This window comes from Diceros bicornis, chromosome 19 (assembly GCF_020826845.1).
Source record: "Diceros bicornis minor isolate mBicDic1 chromosome 19, mDicBic1.mat.cur, whole genome shotgun sequence".
Classification (NCBI taxonomy): domain Eukaryota; kingdom Metazoa; phylum Chordata; class Mammalia; order Perissodactyla; family Rhinocerotidae; genus Diceros; species Diceros bicornis.
The window spans coordinates 8412-30564 of NC_080758.1; the positions used below are offsets into that span (position 1 = coordinate 8412).

Consider the following 22153-nt stretch of genomic DNA (forward strand, 5'->3'; position numbering starts at 1 on the left):
AAAATCTTTGTTTCAAATTTCTTGCTTTAATCCCCTGAAAGTTCCAGACTGGCAAAAGTATTTTTACATACACAGTTGACTTTTACACTACATACTTAATATTTATAAATTTGATATTTGTTTTGCACAGGTCTATGGCTTCACTACTTTCAAGACAAAGTCACATAAAAATACAGTCTACTCAAAACGTACGAGTCAACAGTGGTCTCGCATGTGGTTTACAACACAGAGCTTCAGACAACAGACTATACACATCTCCTCTGTCTGAAAACAGAAAGTAGTGTACCATACTGAACTCTGGTACAAGGTGCTCAAGCACAGGAAAACTCAGTTGCAATTCTCCTTTATTTTTAACAAACACCAAACTATTTCACATATATTATACCTATATATATTTTTAACCAAATTCTGGTTTAAAAATCACAAACTGAGAACAGGTAAATACAAAATGTTAGGAAAGGTTTAACATATATAGGGAACAACACGTCCTATGCATTATAACAAGTTTTTACAATCTAGCATAAAGGCAAATGTGGTTTAAAAAAACATGAAGTCCATATACAATATATATATAGGGAAAAAAAAATTTAGTCAAGCCACCTAATATAACAGATTTCACAGATATCATTTAATATTATATCCAAAAACGTCCATGTATTGCAGAGGTCTCTACATACCAATTAGAATAATGTCAAAAAGGATCTGCAAACTATGAAATGTTAGCAAGGACATAAATCATGCGTTTCTCTCTGAAAGAATGATGCTGAACTTTGAGTTAAAAGGCAGATAAACACAACTATGAAGTAACCTTCTTTACAATATCTTAAATTTACAAATCTAGGGCAATATACGTTTTCCCAGCTATGCATACACACAGCATCCTGTGATAAAAATGATTCAGTTACTAAAAAAAGCAGAAAAGGAAAAAAAAAAAAAAGCAGAACTCAGTTAAGCTGGTAAAACCACAGACAATGAACCCCACAACTCCCAAGAGGCTCATCATGAACTCTGGATGCGTAACCCTACATCTGCCCTCTGAGCTTGGGTTTATTGTTAATATCTTATACTATTCTTTCCTTTGGGTAAAAAAAAAAAAAAGTCTGAAAAGAAGCAACATTTTGGAATAAGAAATGCCATCTCACTGCCAGGATTGCCTTTTCTTCTAGACCCATAACCTGATAAAGACAGAGCTCTCAACACACAACGCCTGGAGAACATCACAGGTCACTGAGAGTTAAATTGTTTTAATGCAATGCAGCTACTAAAATACATATATTTGTTAAGAAAATTACAAAACTAACAAATTTTTTTCTCCAGAATTATAAAAGATAAAATCTATGATTCAGTACTCTAATGTGATTACAGAAAAATAGCCAACTGAAGTAAAAAAAAGCCGAGGCTGTCTATAACATACTCCCAATCTACTTCCTGAGGTCTTAATACTTTCCGCCTGCTCTGAGGACCAAGCATGTCAACACCTTAGACACCCATTACTGCACCCAAGGGTGGGTCAACAATCGCCCCTGTCGTTGTGGTAGAAATCACGTAGCACACAACCCTTGCTTCATTCTTCAGGATATTCTTTTAAGCGATTGGTTCTTTTTGACATTGGTTCTTTTAAAGGTTAACAGAAGGTGTCAGGAAAAGATTCCCCGGAATTCTTTCGTAATTCCAGAAAGACATCTTACTTTCATTCCTCCTCCCTCATCAAAATTTTTCTTTTTAAAATTGCAATTGACAACTCACATAAGATTTAATTAATTTCCTTAAAATAAGAGAGGGCTTCTCAATCACGTTTCCCCTCCTCTAGAAAACTAAAAGGTTTAGTGAAACTCAGGGCCAGTAATTAAGAGGTTGATATGGTAAAATTCAAACTTGGATGTCAGTGTATCACACCCAGAAAAGATTTCATACACCTACAGACTTGTGCTTTGTTTCACACTGCACAAGAAACACAGGTTCACTTCAATTTCAGTGTTCACCTTTAACGCAGACTGTACCCTGTGAGAAACAGCCACAAGCAGTCTCCTTGTGCAGACCTCAGTGTTTCCTGGGAGGTAAAGCAAACACCTTCTCTAGGAGATTCTCTCCCTTCTGAGAAAACTCTCTCCCACACACTTTACATTTGTCAGATTATGTATAAAGAAATCACGGCACTGAAAGAAATTCTAGAGGACGATCGAAAACAAACTAGAAAAAGAAATGTAGAGAGTAGAGGGCTTTCCTTGCCCATCACATCTGCTCCAGGCAACCCTCAAAGGCAGACATCGGGCTCAGCAGTTGGCTCTGCTGCCTTTCCCTGTTCCCACAGACTTATTTTTCTCTGTAATAAAGCAAGTAGTATTTCAGGGGATCTGGCAGAGGGAGGCTCAGGACCTTCTCTCGTAGGAAGTTCACCGGGGGGTCTGGCTTTGTTTCAGGCAGGGTTTTCTCCTCTTCGTCCTGCCGTTCCTCTTCCAAGTCTTCCAAGCTATTGTCATCAGAGGGGTTGGAAATCCGACTGGCAAAGACCTCTTTGTCCAAAAAGACAATCGTTTCCATTCGACGGCGGCGAACTCTCCTCCGTTTAAACCTGGGAGTGTTCTTCAGTCCATTTCCACTTTTGCTCACTGTTTCTTGATGAATGATCTTTTTAATGGTGCCCCGGATGGCGATGCGAGCCAGGTCCTGGAGGCTGCGAACTGCCAGTGGTGCTGCGATGCAAAGAATGAGACATGTCAAACTCGTCTGTGACAACAACACAAAACCTAAACATCTGAAAATCCTAACATCCTCACATTTTCATTCACTGGCATATTTACAAATATACTACAAGAATATGACGTATTCGAGGCAAATGTCAATTAGTGCTCTAACTTGCATTCACATGGTACTTTTCAAAAGATAATACACTAACCTGTAACTTAGATAAGGAAAGGAAGAAACAATGCTTGGCTAATCAATCAGTGGCAGAACAAAAACCTGGATTACTGCTTTCTGCTTCTTTGACAGCCAGTTTCATTACTCTATTTATTGTGTTCATTTATGTATTCTCTCTCATCCAGTAGTAATACAGTGAACATAGGGCTCCAACATTCTTTTATCCATTTTAATATTTTCATAGTACTTTACAAATTGAGTATTTGTTCCTTTTTTATTAATGCAGAGAAAAGCATTTTTAAGAAGAAAACTTCAAACCACACCAAGGAAAAATAAAATCTGGCAAATAAAGTTCAATTTAATGCAAACAATACACACATGGCAATATAACGGCTTTTCTCAAAGGGAAAGGAATTGAGGGTTGTGTGTTTAAAACATTAAACTGAAACTCAGCATCACTTTTTCCCTCTAGTACCTAACTTCTCCAGAAGCCAACCACCTACACTACAGGGAGGGCTCTCAAGTTGGCTGCAGCATTTATTACCCAATCACAGGACTGCACAAAATCTTGGCAGTGTCCATTGTTCATCAGAGCCCTGGAAAGCGCCCACACCCCAGGCTCTCAGCACTTTCTCCGCTTTATTAACACCAACCCTTCCCTCCTCGATGACGGGCTCCAGCACCTACCCTGCTACGGAAGACCACAGTCACGGCTTTCTGCTCGAATGCTGTCATCTTTCCTTCCCTCGCTCTACTGGCTGTTGCCCCTGTGACTGCTGAAACGACTCTTCAGAGGTCATCACACCTCCCGACTGCCAGCTCTAGCCTCTCCAGCTCTCCCTGAGGTGCCACTTGGGGGAACTAATTCGGTTGACTGTCCCCTGCCCAAGTCTCTGACTCTTCTCCCACCCAGCCTGATGGTGTTCCCTAAGGTTGTGATTTCTACCATTTCCCCCTCTCCATTTGCCTATTAATCCTTGGTTTGACATCCATTCCATGGATTCAAATAACAGAGACTGGCCAATGGCTCCCAGCATTATAATCTAGTCCTGTCCAGCATCCTGAGCCATCCACAGACCCACATCTACAACAGATGATGGACACCTCAGGCTCCCACGTCCTTCCTCAGAAAGGCCCTATGTGCCGGCCCCTGAATCCTTTCTACTGTAGAGGCCAGTGTCTTAATTTCAATCTTTATCTCTTGCCTAGAAAATCCCAAGAGCCTCCTAACTGGTTCCTGCCTGCAGTCTGTCACCTGTCCATCCACTTTGAGGCTGACCCCGTCTACCCCACACAGCACATGTCTACACCCACATGACCTCTGGCCCAAAAAGATAGTTACAAATAACTGGACTGTTCACTTCAGGAGCCCTAATAGCATCACATGATTGTTCATCACCCAACATTTGCTTTGAAGCCCTGGCCTCAACACCCACCTCTAAGGGTGTGTTCCACATTGTCACAATTCTTATCCGGCCCTGATCAAGCCTTCACACCAAGAGATTGATCTTCACCCAGACCCTCAAAAAGCCTCACAGATACCCCAACTGTGCCCTCACCTTCCAAAACTCTGCTATGTCTCTGGAAGGTGGTGCCCTCCCCAACCTCAGGAAGTGCTTGCTTACTTTTCAGGTGGCATTTTCAGGGAGCGTGCACTTGACAAACTCACCTCCGCCACCACCAGGGTGATCCAGAACACAGAGGCACCAAAACTTTTATTTTATTTTTGTATGTATGTATGTATGTATGTGTTTATTTTTGTGAGGAAGATCAGCCCTGAGCTAACATCTGCCAATCCTCCCCTTTTTTCTCGAGGAAGATTGGCCCTGGGCTAACATCCGTGCCCATTTTCTTCTACTTTATATGGGACGCCACCACAGCATGGCTTAACAAACGGTGCGTCGGTGCGCGCCCGCGATCCGAACCTGCAAATCCCGGGCTGCCGCAGTGGAGCTTGCACACTTCACCGCCGTGCCACGGGGCCGGCCCCCACAACTTTTATTTAAAGCATCTGATGGCTTCCCACAGCCTACGTGATACACTCAAGTCTGACCTACGTACCACTCTGGTTTCTGCCACACCCTTACTCCAACCACACCAGGGAACATGCCTGTGGAAAGTCTCCTTACCTCTGCTAATGGTTTTCCTCTCTTTCTTCTCTCCTGAGGGTAGGTCTTCTCACCCTTGAAGACCAAGCCCAGATGCCACATCCTCTGTCAGACTCTCCCTGATCCCTCTCAGCCCCTCCGTTACCACCTTTCAAGGACCACGTGTATTTCACGTGACTTGCACTTAGCAGAGACCACGGCAGAACATCACTATTCAATTAATGACTCCTCATAAGTTAGAAAACAATTCTGGAACGAATTCGCCAACATGTATTACCTTTGGGTGGTAGGATTACAGTTAGTTTTTTTCCTTCCTATTTTTTTTTTTTTTTTTGCGTTTTCCAAATTTTCTAAATAATCATGAAGCACAGTGCATGCTGAATGATTTTATTTTAAATAAAATCATTCGCAATTCTCATTACTGAGTGAATTTTTGTTTAAATTATAAAACAACATTTGGATGAATGCTGGCCCTGATGTCAGCTCCTTGCTCGGTCTCCATCCTGAAGGAGTGAGGCCAGGCTGAGCCAGGGAAGGCTGCACAGCAGGCCTCCCCCTCGCACACCAGCAGACCAGCTGGACGTGCGCCCACAAGGCCACCCCAGGGAGCAGAGGGTCCGTCCCATGACTCTGCAGGAGCCCTCTAGCTCGGCGAACATGCTTTCTCTGTAAGATCTCTCCATATGACAGAATTAACTCCCTTTTATGTGTACTTCTGTTTTCAACAGCATGACCAGCAATAGCTCTCTGCAGATTTAAAAGAAGGCTAAAATAACCTAAAATAGGCTAAAAATAGATTATAATTTTTAAAATGCCTAAAAATCACTTGTAGAATTTTAAAGTTTTAGTGGAGGGAAAAATGCTCTTTAATATTAAAAAGTTCCTTACAAATTTAGTTTCCCTTCAGAGTCTAATGAGACTAAAAAGATCTAAAAGATAAGCAAGGATCTTTGTACTTACGTAACTGGACAAGTCTTGATTTTCCTGACTCTGAGTGGCAGGGCTGAATCAGAGGAGCAAAAGAAACAGCCAGGATCTTTTTGGTTTCCCAAGCAGAAGGACCAGTACGCGTTATCTTAGTCAACTATCCCAAAGACAAAATGAGAATATTCAAAAGGTTTAGCTACTGATAGCTTATATTTAAATATAATCATTCCTATAAATAATCTAAAAAAGAACAGATACACTAACAATGAAATAACATGATAATATGAGCTCCTAACGTGCTGTGACATGAAGTACACATAACGTATTAACAATCTTGCAAATACATTTAGCCTGAATATATTTAAGCCTCTAGACCTAACTTCTGTTTACAGGAAATATACATGAGGAAGTTAAAGGATAACAAGAGGAAACAATCAGATAAGGAACAAGGGGACTCTGATGAGACAACTTTCTTGGGCTCTCCAAGAGAGTCCATGTTGGGGGAGAAGTCAGGAGAGCGGCTGTTCTAAAGTAAAAGCTATCAAAGACGTACACAACCACCCTCAATGCTTCAACCCAGACTGAATCCTGGGTGTTGTTTCTGGAGGACGGGAACTATAAAAAGATCTTCCTACAACAACTGGGGACTCATGACCATGCACGGAACAACAGCTACCACTCCAGAATCACTGTGACTTCCTCAAAGATGACCACGCCATCCTGAGCTCATCCTCACTCTTCGGAGATGTACACTGAAGGGTTTCCATGAGTTTCTCAGTGACGTCACCCCCCAACACACGTGGAGTTAGGTGGCTAGCACACTGCGGCGTAGGTCATCCAAACACTTCTCATGAATCACAGTATTAGGGGCACCAGAAGAACCTGATCAGATGACACGGCCCTCCTGTGTGTTCTGTGCCAGTCTCCCAACAGCCTCAACACATCACAGGACTATTTTTGGTCAGCTCTGACATGCTAAGATTATATGCTCTCTCGTCTAAAAATATCCAAGCCAGCAAATCCTCTAAAAACTAAGACTCTATGTCATGAATCTTAGAACTAAAACAACTAAGTAGCCATGTACTAGATAAACATCGACAAGTTACTCACATTCTTATATACCAGCACAAATTTTTTTTTCAAAAACATTTTTTAAAAGAATTTCTAGTTATAATGAGCATCAAATATTTAAATATAATCAATAAATGATGTGTGAAACCTTAAAGAAAACCATAAATCCCTATTTCATGTTCCAAATGAGCAATGAAATATTGAAAAGTAGTCTACAATCCTCAAATTAATCTAGATGTAACACAATTCCAATAAAAAGTCCAACACATTTTTGTGATACAACAAAGATTTCTAAAATCATTTGTATACGTAAAGCCATATTTAAACCAATACTCTGAGTGAGAAAGGAGCACAGATGGGGAGGTCTACCACAGCATACACTTCAACCTACTAAAAGCAGCAGTAATGAAACAGACAGGACTGTCAGCAAGGGCTCCTCGTCCACGCTGCTGAGAGCATGGCCTGTGAAAGGGCAGCTGGCAAAGTGAGAACACAGAATCTCTGACTAAGCACTCCTGCCTCTGAGACTCGCCTGGAGGAGATCACGGATATAGACCAAGGTTGAGACGAAGAATATCCACAAAAAGATATATGCATAGCTTCTTCACAGTAGCACTGTTTGTAATAGCAAAAGGCTGGAAGGAACCCAAATGCCCATCAAAAAATCACATCATTATATACTAATAAAATTTTTTAAACAAACAGAATAGGGACAAAAGACTTTCTAGTTATAATGAACATCAAATACTTAAACAAGAAAAGATGTATACAACTTAAAACCATCAACTCCTATTTCATTCATATCTGGGATGGGTGGAAGGAATGGAAAAAAGTGGGCACATCTCCACTGAAGGAAGGTTATGAAGAGATGTGTTTGCTTATATACTTTTATTTTTTTTTTTTAAGTAGTTGGCAACTTTTATTTATTAATTTATTTTCTTGTGAGGAAGATCAGCCCTGAGCTAACATCCATGCCAATCTTCCTCTTTTTGCTGAGGAAGACTGGCCCTGGGCTAACATCTGTGCCTCTCTTCCTCCACTTTATATGGGACGCCACCACAATGTGGCCTGACAAGCGGTGCCTCAGTGTGCGCCAGGGATCCGACCCCGGGCCGCTAGCAGCTGAGCGCGCACACTTAACCGCTACGCCACGGGGCCAGCCCCGCTTATATACTTTTTTTTTTTTTTTTTTTGTGAGGAGATCAGCCCTGAGCTAACATCCGCCAATCCTCCTCCTTTTTTGCTGAGGAAGACGGCCCTGGGCTAACATGGGTGCCCATCTTCCTCCACTTTATATGGGACGCCGCCACAGCATGGCTTACCAAGCAGTGCGTCGGTGCGCGCCCGGGATCCGAACCAGCGAACCCCGGGCCGCCGCAGCGGAGCGCGCGCACTTAACCGCTTGCGCCACCGGGCCGGCCCCCCGCTTATATACTTTTAAATAAAAAAATAAACTGAAAACAAACAAACAAAAAAAGGTTACCCACAGGCAAAGGAAACAGAGTAGAGGGGACACACATGTAAGAAAATTCTGTGATCCTTATTTAGACTTTGGAATCTTGTAAATATTTTACAAAGTTTATAAAACCTAAAACGGCAGTCCCTAAAAACTGAAAGAAAATTAAACATATGAGCTGTGCGTCAGGCTGGTGGCATAACCTCACAGGGAAGCATTATTTCCCAGTGACTTTAAAACTTAATAATTCGTACATCTCTAGTGGAATATAAGGGCAAAAAAGCCCTCCTCCCCAACAAAAAAATCTTGAACTTTCAGAAATCAGAAATCAGATTGTTAGTGATACTATGTATTGTGGATAAATAATAAGTTGGGTGGTTGGGGACCAGGAACTTTTGCATGAGAGAAAGGTGTTACTAATAAACTGAAGAGGTCAGAAAAATCCTCTGGTCCTGATTTTGAGTTGGAAGTATCAATATGAATTCATTGCGTATTTTATCTACAAAAAACCAAAACAAAACAAAACACACATGGGTGTGTGCGTGCACGTGTGTGTGTGAACTTCCCAGCTCTACAGGTCCAATGAAAAAACCCAGTATCAAAGATTATCCCAAAGGCCCCAACTATGGTCTCTAAACACCCAATTCTCATTGAATTGAAAATGAACAAGGATCCTCAAAAATGGTTAATTCCAAGCTTGTGGTAAAAAAACATATATACAAAATGAGTCTGGAACATCTTTTCATACCAGAAAGCAACAAAGTTATCAAAGACTACTGAGATTCTATCAGAGCCCAAGAGCCAAGCTGGAGAGGCACCCACAGGCCAAGACAGGACAATCTGAACTTCAATAAGGATCACACAAGGGTTAAAATATTAAGTAAGTTTCAATCCACGAATTCATACTGATACTAAAAAACAAACAAAACTTCACTGGTTACCACCTTTGGCAGATTGCTAGAGAACAAGATTATTGAGAAAACTGATAAACAAAGGTTAAGAATCAGAATTTACCCTGCCTCTCCTTATAAAGTATACCTCAGGGCAACCAAGTAACTAACGAGGGTGTTTCTCTTTATCTAAGTACTCCAGCTACTACAGGAAGAGAAATGACGGCATCAGAATGTATGATTCTGCAGCCCCCAATGAAAGAATGGATCAGGACCTAATCCATTCTGATACAATCACACTGCTTGTATCAGAAAACAAGAGACAGGAAATAGGATGCGCTGACATAGGGAAGCACACCGTCACACCTGCCACATAGAGAAGCACACTGCCACATCTAACACATAGGGAAGCAGACTGTAACACCTGGTAAGTACTCTTGCACGCTCTCTCCACCCCCAAAATAAATCAAACTGGAACCTACTCAAGTCTTTAGATCCAACTACCAAGTTATAGGGATACCAATTACAGAGAGAAGAGCATGTAAAGCATTACCCTAGAGACAAGTAATCTCCAAATCCAGGCTGCAGGAAAATCTGTAAGACAATCTGATTTCTTCAACAAATAAATTGCAAGGAAAAGGTAAAGAAGCAGGATAATTTATAGATTAAAAAACAGGAGATATATCAACCAAACACAATACATAAACCTTAAATGGAGTCTCATTCAAACAAACTATTAAAACAAATTTTGAGACAATAAGGAAAATTTGGACCCTAGTTGGACATGTGAAGATATTAAGAAATTACTATTAATTTTTCAGGTTGATAATGGTTTTGTGATTATGTATTAAAAAACAGAGCCCTTATCTTTTCCAGTTACATACTGAAATATTTATGGATAAAAATGTTTTTAATTAGAGATATTCACTGAAGTTTTTATATAATAACAAGTAACTGAAAAACTACACACAGCCTAATGTCCAGTTACAGAAGCTAGATAACAGACTACTACGTAAGCACTAAAAGTGATGATGTGGAACATTAAATAACTTAAAATTACATTCAGGAACTCTTTTAAGCAAAACATTATAAGGGCTAAACCACGTGTACAATAACCTTTTGGAGAAAGTAGTACAAACTAAGAGAAAGTACTCCAGAATCACACACTAACATCATTAGAGTAGGGACTGTGAGCAGTTTTTAATGTTCATATCTTCTGGATTTTCTAAAATAAATGATTACCTTTCTAACAAAACAAATTAAATGCTAACATTTAAAAATTGCAGAAAATTGCACAAAAATACACAATCTCCTAATTTTTATCATTTCTGTTTTTCCTAGTTGTTCATGACTGAGACATCCTTCTTGATGACCAACTCATGTCTGATTAATCTGCTCATTTATTACAATCTGTTTTTCCCAATGAAACACAATATCTAAAACATACAGAAACATGTGTGGCCAAATAAAGACTTGGACAAGATTCCTACTAAGCAAGGAATTCCTGTAAAATACTTGTCATCATGGAATTTGACAATTAGACTAATAATTAGAATACAATTCCTGTAATAATTTTGATATGTTATAATTCTAATAGAACCAGCATAAGAGAATAGCAGTGGAGAAGGGGGAGGAGGAGGAGAGGGAAGGGAGGTCGGTAAGGTGAAGCGCTCTCAGCGCATGCTCCCGGATGCCAGCCTGAGTCAGGACCTGGCCACCAGGCTGGCTTTATGACCTGTCCCTGCCTGTTTCCTCATTTGTGGACTGGAGGGAGGTGTTACGAGGGTTACAAGGGAAAATACATGTAAACTTCCTGGAATAGACCTTGGAAAATAGTTAAGAGTGCAAAAATATCAGTTAAGAAGGGAATCTGACCTTCTCTTCCAGCGGCATGACAAGGATCCCCCCTACTTTGAGAAGATTCTTCATGTACTCTTCATGCTCTTTCTGCACACCAGCCCCACAGTACACCCGATCATACTGAGAACAATCTGGAGAAATTTCCAGGCAATTGCCAGTAACAAAGGAAGGTTCACAGAAGTCAAACCTAAAAGTAAAAAATGTTTTCCATAACTAAATATATCACACTGTAACATGTCTATATAGTAAATCTATGCTAACCACAGGCTGTTTTTCACTGTAAAATCCCACAGCAATGTAATACAATTTACAGAGCCAGAAGCTGGAAGCCAGACTTCCAAAAAGAATTATACTACGAATAAATAGAACCCTAGAAACTCCAAACAAATTATTATAAAAGTGAATATCATAAGCATGATCCAAGCTTAAAATCATCCAAGCTCCCATCATCACTGTCTTCGCTGTTTTTGTAACTCATTATCTTACTCAAGATCTACTAAAAATGAGGTTTTTCTAGAAACGTTAATCCCTTAAATAAGAATGCCTTATTTAAAAACGGCAATAGCTACTTATATATACTGTTTAAAGACAAATGCAACCATTCTCTTTTAGAAATAATTAGGTGATAAAATGTGGTCTCTATTGGAAACAGGAAATTTGAGCAAAACGAACAGTCTATTTCCTTCTCTTATTATATTGGTGAAAAATTACCTTTACTTAGCTATAATAGTTAAAAAAACTTAAAGCCCCTAAAAACACAAGATATTTAAAAAATAATTAGAACAGAAACATATACACCACTGATTCTCCTGCCACAGTTCAACCATGCTTGCTGGTACATGAACACTAATAAGCTGATTTCCTTCCATCTCATCAAAAGCCTAAGTCATAATTCACACCCCGACCCAGTGGACGGTACTGGGCCTCACTTGTCGAAGCTGTCGCTGGTCCTGATGAAGAAGTCCAGCTTCTGCTTCGCGTACTCGATCACATCCGAGTGCAGCTCCACCCCGTGGTTCACACCAAAAGGACCTAAAAGGTTTAAGAAAACCTTTAGAACCAGGGCAACAACTCTTACTCTTTATTTCTATTTTATCAATTGTGATGCGTATGATTTAGCATGTATAATTACAAAATTCACGAGTTTTTGAAATCTTACCACATTACTGGGCCTAAATCACCCAAGCCAATCTTTAAGTATGCAGGGGAGCCTCTGTTAACCACAGCTTAAACACTCATCTCTATGACATTTCCGACTCCACAGCTTTCCAAAGCCTGGCCCTCCCTCTCAAACTTTTAATAGAATCATTTGAAAATATAAAAAAGCCAAGGTCTGAAACCAAGATTTCAAGGTCTTACTAATGAACTGAAGAAGAAACATGTATTTGCAAATGAAACTGGACACAGGCCTGTTTTCCATAAAAAGTCTACCCAAACACTCCGATGTGGGCATTTTAATAATCCTCACAAAATAGGTTATAATCATCATTAAAACTATAATCCCAGTCACAATGAAACATTTTTTATATCAAAGGAAATTTATCAGTAATTGGAAATAAACCTGTGAGAAAAGTTAGGAGCCCACTTGATGAAAGCGCTCCCTCTGTATAAAGCTGCTCTAGGTTAAGTGTGGGTGAGAATTACCAACACAAATGGCTTAGGTGAATCTCCATGTTGTGGGAATCGTCTATACAAAGATCAAAACAGGTGATTCTCATCTGTGCTGACGGAGAATAGAACAGTGCTCACTTTCTGGAGGGGGTGGGTCCTCTTTCTGAGGGCAGGGCAGGAAAGCCTGTGGGGCGCTGATTCTACTCCGCCTCTTATTCTGGGTGGCGCACAGGGAGGTGGACACGTGTAAAAATTAACCAACCTCCACTGAACACCAATGACCAACCACTTGTTCATTTACTATAGGTGAGTTAAACCCCACTTTTTTTATATATGCATGTGAAAATCAACAGGGCATGTAGGACTGTATTTAATAGACATACAAACTAAAGTCACAGTATAACACTCAACCCTACAGTCCAACAGAAATACTGGTAAATAAGCAACCATCTGTGGGGCCACATCTTTGCATTTTGCCACTGAGGTTTATCTGGTCCCTTCCTAACACAATAGCCAGCACCTCAGGCCAAGGCTCCCCTGTCCTCCACTTGGACAACTCACCTGATGCTCTCTTCTCTCAACATCTTTCATACACAGAGCTGCTGCTAAAACATTCTCTCATCAAACCACACCCTACTTAACAAGTCACACTATCACTATTTACAAATTATTCCAATTGGAATAAATAATAATAACTCAAATCCAAATTATTCCAATTTCAAGACCCTCTGCCAAGTCACTAACTTCAATTCCCACTGCTCTCTGGCACAGGAGCACTGTGCCAGAGACCAAGAAAACAGGCTCTTATTTTCCCACTCATCATATTTTCATTAGCCCCTCACTTTCTATCAAATACCTATTAAGCAGTTAATTCTAATACTAGATACAGAACATAGTTCCTATTCCCAAGAAGAGTAATACCAGACAGAGTACTAACAAATAGAGTAGTAAGACAGATCTCCCGACCACCCCAAAGATGTCTAAAGGGGGAGGGAGGACATAGGAGATCAGGACAACAGCACCAAGGACACGGTGCTGAAGGTGGATCCGAGAGGACACCAGGCAAGCAGCTCCCAGAGCACTCACAGAGCACTTCAACTGGGTGAGCTTATGAGTCACCATCTCTGAAGCAGGTGTTGTTATCTCCCCCTGCTGATGAGAACGACATAGGAGATCAGGACAACAGCACCAAGGACACGGTGCTGAAGGTGGATCCGAGAGGACACCAGGCAAGCAGCTCCCAGAGCACTCACAGAGCACTTCAACTGGGTGAGCTTATGAGTCACCACCTCTGAAGCAGGTGTTGTTATCTCCCCCTGCTGATGAGAACGACAGAAAGGAGAGCCTTCAGCGGAGGAGGAGAGCCCACACAACGAGCACAGGAATGTGGCCGAAAAGGGATCAAGTTCAGGGCCAGCAGAAAGACAGCCGGGGTCAGAGTAAGGACCTCTGTGTCCGATAAAGGACTTCACACCTCACATCTGCAGACACTGGGAGCCCAACAAGGTTTTCACCTCTGGAGTGATTTGCACGAAGCAGCATTAAGGGTGAATAAACTGGAGCGGGTGGCCCAGGAGATAACGGCATTGAGACAGAGTCCAGCGCGCCACAGCCTTCTCCCTGCAGATCCAAGACATCCATCCGCAGAAGCAAACTCTCAAGTCATCTCCTTCAAATACATCTAAGCAGCATGCAGTGTCCATTACAGCCGGAAACACAGCTCTCCTTCCTTCAGCTCTCTCCTCCCCCGACATCTAAGGAAATTCCCAGTAAACAGGGGCCTCAGAAAAGAGAAGCAACAACATCAGACTGTAAACTGTGTTTTTATAACTGCCAGGGAACGCCAAGCACAACAGGTCACTTCAGGCTTACTGTAAGTCATCTTTTCCAAAGCATCTCGGTTCTTTTTTATAGTATTTCCAATGTAGTCCGTTTGATAATCCATCCCCCTCTCCCCACAAATACCACTTTATCCTTAGCTCCTCCAAACTTTCAGCTCCTATGGGGGGAATTACAAATCACTAATTCCAGATTGACAAATAATCTGGGCTCTCTTTGAAAAGCAGTCTCAATCCAAGACAAGTCAAGTTCAAAAAGCATTTGGCTTAAAAAAAGAAAAAAACCTACACATTTAAAAATTTGAGGGTAGCAATTTATAGCCTGAAGTCAAATGATCAGAGTCTCAAAACTTCACCAAATTCCGAAGTATATGAACTTATAAAGAAACCAAAAATTTCATTCCATATCCACAAAAATCAACTGTTACTGCTAAGACTTTCCAAAGTGGCTGTTAACAACTATAAAGAAACGACGTCGAGATGTACATGCTAACAATTTGTACATGACTTGTAAACCGTTATCACTTGAAATCTCCAACATTCAGAATCATACTCTAACTTAATAACAATGTCAAGATACTTAAGCCAAAAACTTGGGGGGCATTCTTGATATTTAGCAAATCCTGTCAGTTCCGACATCAGAACGTACAGACATGCAGCGCCTGTGCTCTGCCACCACCAACTCAGCAGAGGGCAGACCCCCTGCTTCCTCTTCAGAGCAACCTTACTGCACAGCGCGGCCCCTCACTCCTCCGCAAACCCTTGCACCTCCCTCAGAGGAACAACACAGGCCTTTCCCCCACCACCACATTTTACGCAAAGCAGGAATTAAACAAATCCCCAGTTATCTGATACTGTTGTTTCAACATTAAAAATGGCTGATTCCCATGTACAGTCTCACAACTTATTTGTCTGGGAAAATAGGCTAAAGGGCTTCAAATAAGATAACTTGTGAAATCCCTCCCATCCCTAAAATTTAATAAACAACTTACAGGTATTACTCTTTTAGTATTAAAACAACAAAAACTGCTTGGAAGAACTTTAACTCCCAGAGGACTTAAAAGTTAATTATTCTCAGTTTAGAGACAGAGTGACAGGCAGGCTGAGTGACTGTATTAATCAAGAAATAGCCCAGAAAGCCCAGACTTACACAACTCTCTAAGTCCTCCATTGTCTAGAGGGAGGGTGTGCTGAACAGACAGTGGAGGTGCAGGTGGGAAGGGATGGGGAACAGGAGGGGTCCTTCCAGAAAACTCAGGGCTCTCCCTGTACCAGCCTACCCAGTAACTATGCGTACCACCACCACGTAACTGCTGGGAAGGCCAAGGGCAGGTGGTCCCTACAAAGGAAATACTGCCAGCAGACTCTTCTCCCAAACTCTCTCCAGATTCACCTAGAATGAGCCCCACCATGGAGCTGAGGTAGCCAGTGCCACTGCCCAGGTTCAAGAACGAGAGCCCGGGCTGCAGGTCCAGGGCTTCCATCACCTCGGAGTAGATGCATGGGGCCGAGAGGTGGATGTTGCCATGCTTCCACGCCAAGTCTTTATAAGCATTTTCTTTAAATTCTTCAAGATAATAATCTGCGCGATCGATAGCCCGGAAAGCCTGCTCTACCAATTCCGTGCGGATGTACTGTGCTTCCTTCAGGTTGTCTATCAGCTCATCGTTGTCTTCCCCGGCACTCACGGCACCTCCCATCTTCACGGTCACGCAGGCAACACTGCAATCAGAAATTTGTAAACAGAGCTATCCCTACGAAAGGTAAGAGCAGAACAATAGAAGTTCTACATCCAAACCAATTTCAAATTCTGAATTCTGAAAATACCACAGATGGAATGTATTTTGCCAACACCCACCCACCCCAACTCACCCCCAAGGATGCCAGATTCAGAAGGAAAAGAACTCTAGTTAAATCTGAAATTCAATTATATCCATCCAGAAGTAAATTTGTAATTTATAATATCGACTGAATTCAAAAGAACTTGAGATACCTAAAACATATTTCACAACTTAAAAACATCATTAAAGTATGAATTCAACACTACTAAAAGTCATCAATCTAGAAAGTCAAGTATTTAGGACTAAAATTATCTTGAATACAGATCTGCCTTAACAGGGACATATCCAATGGCAAAATCATTGAATGTAAACACGAAAAAAGAGAGATATGTCTAAAAAATCATTCTAATATCAACTTCTCTTTGAATATTTCAAGTGCTACAGATCTTTTTTTGCAAATAAAACTTTAAAAGCAAAAAAAATGAAATTCAGTAAACAAAAAATACTAAAAAATTGTTCGTTATTTGAAATTCAAATTTAACCGGTGTCCTGTATTTTATCTGGCAACTCGATGCCCCCACATACCTACAAATATCAAGTCAAGCAATCCATTCAATCTCTTGATTTGAATATTCGATATACAAATTTCAAGCAAAAACAGTATGAACAAAACTGTTCCCCAACAAAACATACTACTACAAACACCTTATTGTTACAAAGAGAAACTCTGTTTCAAGGCTAAGGCTTAGGAGTAGGAGGAGCTGCCACTGGAACTCACACACCCTTTCCAAGTGTACCCTAGCAACCCTTCCAGCTCTTTAAGATAAAAAGTACATTTCTTACCTTCTTCCTAACTGCCTTCAAGAAGAAAAAGTAAAAGCATGTGTGCCCCTCTAAGCCAACACCAAAATACAATGTGCCTTCATCTAATTCATAGAGAAAATGCTTTCATCTGTAGAGGTCTTACTCTTTCTAAAACTATAAAAATCTTTTCCAATTTTATACTTACCCCACGTAACTTTTTCAAAATAATGGTTTTATTTCACATAAAATGCTAATGTTTTCCAAAACATCTGATGTAAATTGTTAGGAAAAAAGAAAACACAAAGTCTCACCAACACTGACACATTTTTTCAATCTTAACAACTTCCACAATAACCTATTATAATTTTATTATTACAAAGTTTATACTTGCTTTCCCCCTCACAAACCTCTGGATTTCTAACAGCAGAAGGAAAATCATAAAGAAACACTGGGGGGGATTCCATACACACAACCATGTACACAACTGGCAATTGTGGTGGAAGAGGTTTTCGCAGGAATGAAAATCAACAACCACACGGATTAATCTTCAGATTCTTACAAGTACACAACACATGTGACAGTGTTGTAGGCAGGTAGTAAGTCAGACATGAGCAGGGGAAGGGATAAAAGTTGACAAACCATACAAGAAGCCTCCTCGGAGGGCCCCCCTTCAACACTCACAACATCCTGTTTTGCAGCCCGACAGGCACAGAGCTGGCTTCCACCTGCTGCGCCCTGACCTCATCCTCATTATGCTAAAGTCATAATCAACTTACACTGCGGTTTTGACCCCCCTTGCGGCTGACAGAATCCACGACAGTTCCGCCAAGACCATCTAATGGGAAAAACTCCCCCTCCGGACATGACGGAGGCGGCAACAAGCCAACTGGACAGACTCCCTTCAATCCCCTCCTCCACCCCTCCACAACCTGTATAACCTAAAAATTACTCAAGCCCCAGGGCAGTCGCTCACCTCGGGGCAGTCGCTCACCTCGAGCCAACCGGCTCCCTCTCTTGGAGTGTACTTCCGCTTTGCAAATAAATCCCTTCTTGCTTTGAACTCTACTTCATGTGTTAGCTCACAAATTGTTTTGCGATGCCTAACAAGATGCTGGAAAACACAGCCAGCCCGCCCGGTGACAAAAGGTGGGGCTTAACACAAACGCTCTTTTGTTTTACGGTTGGAACAATTCACCTTCATCATCAAGATCTTAGAGCTGAATAGGCTTTTCAAATCACTAGGATGGTCCAATTATTCGATTTTCACTCCCATTTTAAGTTGTTGTTTCAGAGTCCTTGTGAGATTATGGTCCATGGACAGTTAATTTAGCTGGGTGGGAAAAAGCACTAACGAGGTCAAGTTTAATCTTGGATAAGCCACGTAGTTCTGACGCTCAAGTCTACATCCCTGGTCTAGGACAGTCATCTTAAAATTTGGGTCACTGGTTAAAAGTGGAGTTGTGTTTGGCTGCCTCACCATCTATTTAGGAAAAAGCCGACAACCACGTATCTATACTCCACGGTGGATCTGAAACCCATCTCTTCCCCCAGAAGCCTGTATACAATCTTCTGTCCTTCCGTCTCAATACCATCATTCTATCTTCAGAAGGCAGACACAAACTTGATACTGGACACGTTTCATTTTCTACTGAGTACCTTTCACTTACTTTCCACTTTGCCTCACTTTGAAAGTTTATGACACATGCAAAGGCTAGCTTTTTGCAAAAATAGCTACAACTTTTTTACAGGCACCACCTGCCAGTCACAACTTCATTTTGGCTTCACAACGTTATGAGGCAAATTTGGACAGAGCAGTCATTTTGCTCATGATCACACACCAACGTGTGAGGAGAAGGCTGGAATTCAAACACAGGACTATCTGGCCAAAGGCCTATTTTCTTTACCCAACAGCAAATGCAGCTTTTAAAAATTCTCAAGGGAGCAACATTCTTTACCATATAACACATTGATCATCTTTGTCCCAAATGACAGACTAAATAACTATGGGGTAACCCTATCTGTTGCCACTGCTAGGATGCATGTGACCATCTGCAGGGTCTAACACATATTAACTTTGCCTGGTAATCTAACACTACCTCACACTGGAAATAACCACTGCTTAGTACTGACCACCGATGTGCTCAGTCAAGCCACCAAAAACACCAATAACAGGTTCAAAGTTACCCTCGCCAAACCAAACCTAGATCTATAATCCCATCAAATCCAATTTTTCAAAGCAATGGCAGATCATTGTTTGGACGCTGCACTTGATTGATTATACTTTGCAATCCTTAATATAATTCACTACTCACAGTAACTGATCACAGCCTAACAGGACAACCTCCTTCCAAAACTGACTGCCAGGGTGCAGTGAGGAAGATGGCTGGGCAGCAGCAGCCATGGAAAGGTCTCATGATTGACAGCTAATGAGGCTGTGACTATGGCCGGGTCAAGACAACATGAAGCTGTGATAATGGGGGTCACCATTCCAGTCTACGCTGGGTTTGTCAGATTATACATGGAGGGCCATGCTCCAACCTGAATGTCACTTCTCAAGAATATGGACAAAGTAATTCACGTGGAAGATGAGCTGGGGCGGACCCAAAACCACTCCTTCCGCAGAGTAATGGAAGAAACTGAGACTTCTTGTCTTGAAACCCAGAACTCTTACAAGGAATGCAAAGGGATATTTTCAAAATACTTGAAAGGCTGCCATGTATACACTGTTCACGGGCCTGATAATGCCAGACCAATGGAACACTTGTTGGGTGGAGACAGTTTATACTAAACACACACAAAAGCTTTCTGACAACTGGAGTTGCAAACAGACACGTTCTCAGAACATGGAGTCCCCCAACCCCAGGGATGTCCCCAGACAGGTACAACCAGGGCTTGGTCCAGGAGCTGAACCCCATCACCTCTGAGACTCCCTCTCTCCCCGAGTGTATGTCTCTATTTCCCCCAAGCACTGCCACAAGTTCTGAGCTGTTTATAGGAACCTGACTTCACTAGTTCTTGAATGACAGTCTATTCAACACGCAGTGCGGAGTTCTTTACTTCAGCCACTCCTTTGCCAAAAAGAACAAAGAAAACGCATACAGGCACACGAGTAAAGGGCGGAGGCAGCGAGTGAGACGACTCTTCTGAGGTTTGATGCTGGAGCAAACATCAACTTGAGAGCCACATCCCTTTGCAAAAACAAACAAAACACAGACACCAAGCCCGGGTAAGTTTTCCTTCCCCAACCACTCCTCCAGTCCAGTCCCAGCGCTCTGCACCAATTCTTAGTAGCCCCAAAACTTGGGGGGGGGGGGCAACTGTTTTTAAATAGACTTTGTCACCTTCCATAAAGGTCCAAGGTAGAATCTGTGTTAAATCTCGATGACTCCTGACTTGCCTTAGGACTAACTGCAAACCTTTCCCACTTAGTAAGTTAGAGACTAGGTGCGCATCGGAGAGTTAAGTAGATCCAAGGGTGCAGGCACCAGTGAGGGGGCAGACCTCGGGACCCCCATACCCAAGCGCCGGCGGGCAAACCGCTGGGCGCAGCCCGAGACTCCCCTCCGGGGAAGGGGACAGGGGAGGGGGGGAAGGGAGACAGACTTCCGCGATGGGGGAGATGCCGCGGGGGGGGGGGGCGACAAGGGGACTGGACGCGGTGGGTAGGGGAAAGCTGGGGTGAAGACGCGGAGGGAACACAGGAGTAGGAAGAGATGGAAGGATACGGGGGAGACCGGGGTGGGGGGAGGGGAGGAGGAGGGGGAGGGGGGACGGGAGGGGGAGGGGGGAAGGAGGGGGAGGGGGGACGGGAGGGGGAGGGGGGAAGGAGGGGGAGGGGGAAGGAGGGGGAGGGGACGCCAGTGGAGAAGCGGAGAGGACGGCCCAGGGGGAGAGGATGCCCCCGGGGGAAGGGAGAGGACGGCCCCGGGGGAGGGGACGCCAGCGGAGAGGAGGGGGGGAGGACGGCCCCAGGGGAGGGGACGCCCGCGGGGGAGAGAAGAGAACGGCCCCTGGGGGAGGGTTGAGAACGGCCCAGGGGAGGGGAAGGGAGGACACCCGGGAGGGAGGGGAGAGGACGGCCCCGGAGGAGGGGAGGGGAGGACACCGCGAGGGAGGGGACGGCCCCTGGGGAGGGGGCGCCCGCGGGGTATGGGGGCAGCTGGTGAGGAGCGCGGGGCGGAGGGCGGCGGCTCTACCTAGGGCTTGGCCGGCGCGGGGTCGAGCACTGCCCGGCCTGCAGCTCCTTGCCCCTCGCCCGTCGCCGCCGCTCCGCTCCGACCTCCGCCGCCGTAAACACCCGCCACCCCACTGCGCCTGCGTGCGCGAGGGCTCCCACTACGCGTGCGCCACGGTCCGGAGCTTAAAGCGGCAACGGTGCCGTGGCTGGGCCCCGCCCGCGCTCTCTGCCCAAGTCCTCCGGGCCGGACCGCTGATCGCACTCTGCGGGGAATGGGGGGGCGGGGGGGGCGGTCAAAGGGCAGCCACAGGTGAGAATTGTTACGTCCGGGCCTCACCGCGAACCAGTACTTGGCTGTGAGCCGGCTAAGCAGGGCCCCTTCTCTGGAAATGACATTCCAGGGAGGGGCTGACAGGGGAGGAGGGAGTGAAAACACGGGGTGACTGACGGACTGAACTGCGGTGGTGGCTTGGGGACCACGGAAGAGACATCCGAGCTAAGATCTCGGGATCTCCGGGGAGACAAGAAGGAGGCAGCCCTGTGCAGAGAGCAGAATGGGGGGAACCCCTGCCGGCCGAGGAGGCAGAGCCCGTCGCCACCTCCCACTGTTACTGCCCAAAAAGGGGGTTCGTCTGGCCGCCACAAGACATACCAATAGTCAAGACGCAAGGAGGTAGGAGAAAAAGGACTTTTTATTACAGCTTGCTAGCAAGAGGGAAGGTGGCCGTGTCACGTCTCGAAGAGCCATCTTCAGGAGGCAGAAGATCTTAC

At 43.4% G+C, this 22153-nt stretch overlaps 1 protein-coding gene across 3 annotated transcripts; it reads right to left on the bottom strand.

Moving 5' to 3' along the window:
- Positions 1-327: 327 nt before the first annotated feature.
- Positions 328-21510, bottom strand: PCMTD2 (protein-L-isoaspartate (D-aspartate) O-methyltransferase domain containing 2). Of its 3 annotated transcripts, none has more exons than XM_058562219.1 (6): positions 21402-21510; positions 16014-16342; positions 12101-12203; positions 11187-11358; positions 5928-6051; positions 328-2693 (listed from the first exon to the last, which is right to left on the bottom strand). In XM_058562219.1, exons 2-6 carry the CDS (start codon positions 16318-16320, stop codon positions 2314-2316), a joined length of 1086 nt encoding a protein of 361 aa, XP_058418202.1. In that variant the 5' UTR covers positions 16321-16342; positions 21402-21510; the 3' UTR covers positions 328-2313. The 3 variants fall into 3 exon arrangements, with proteins under 3 accessions (XP_058418202.1, XP_058418203.1, XP_058418204.1); XM_058562220.1 differs by lacking the exon at positions 21402-21510 and adding an exon at positions 20547-20768; XM_058562221.1 differs by lacking the exon at positions 21402-21510 and adding an exon at positions 18401-20536.
- Positions 21511-22153: the final 643 nt, after the last annotated feature.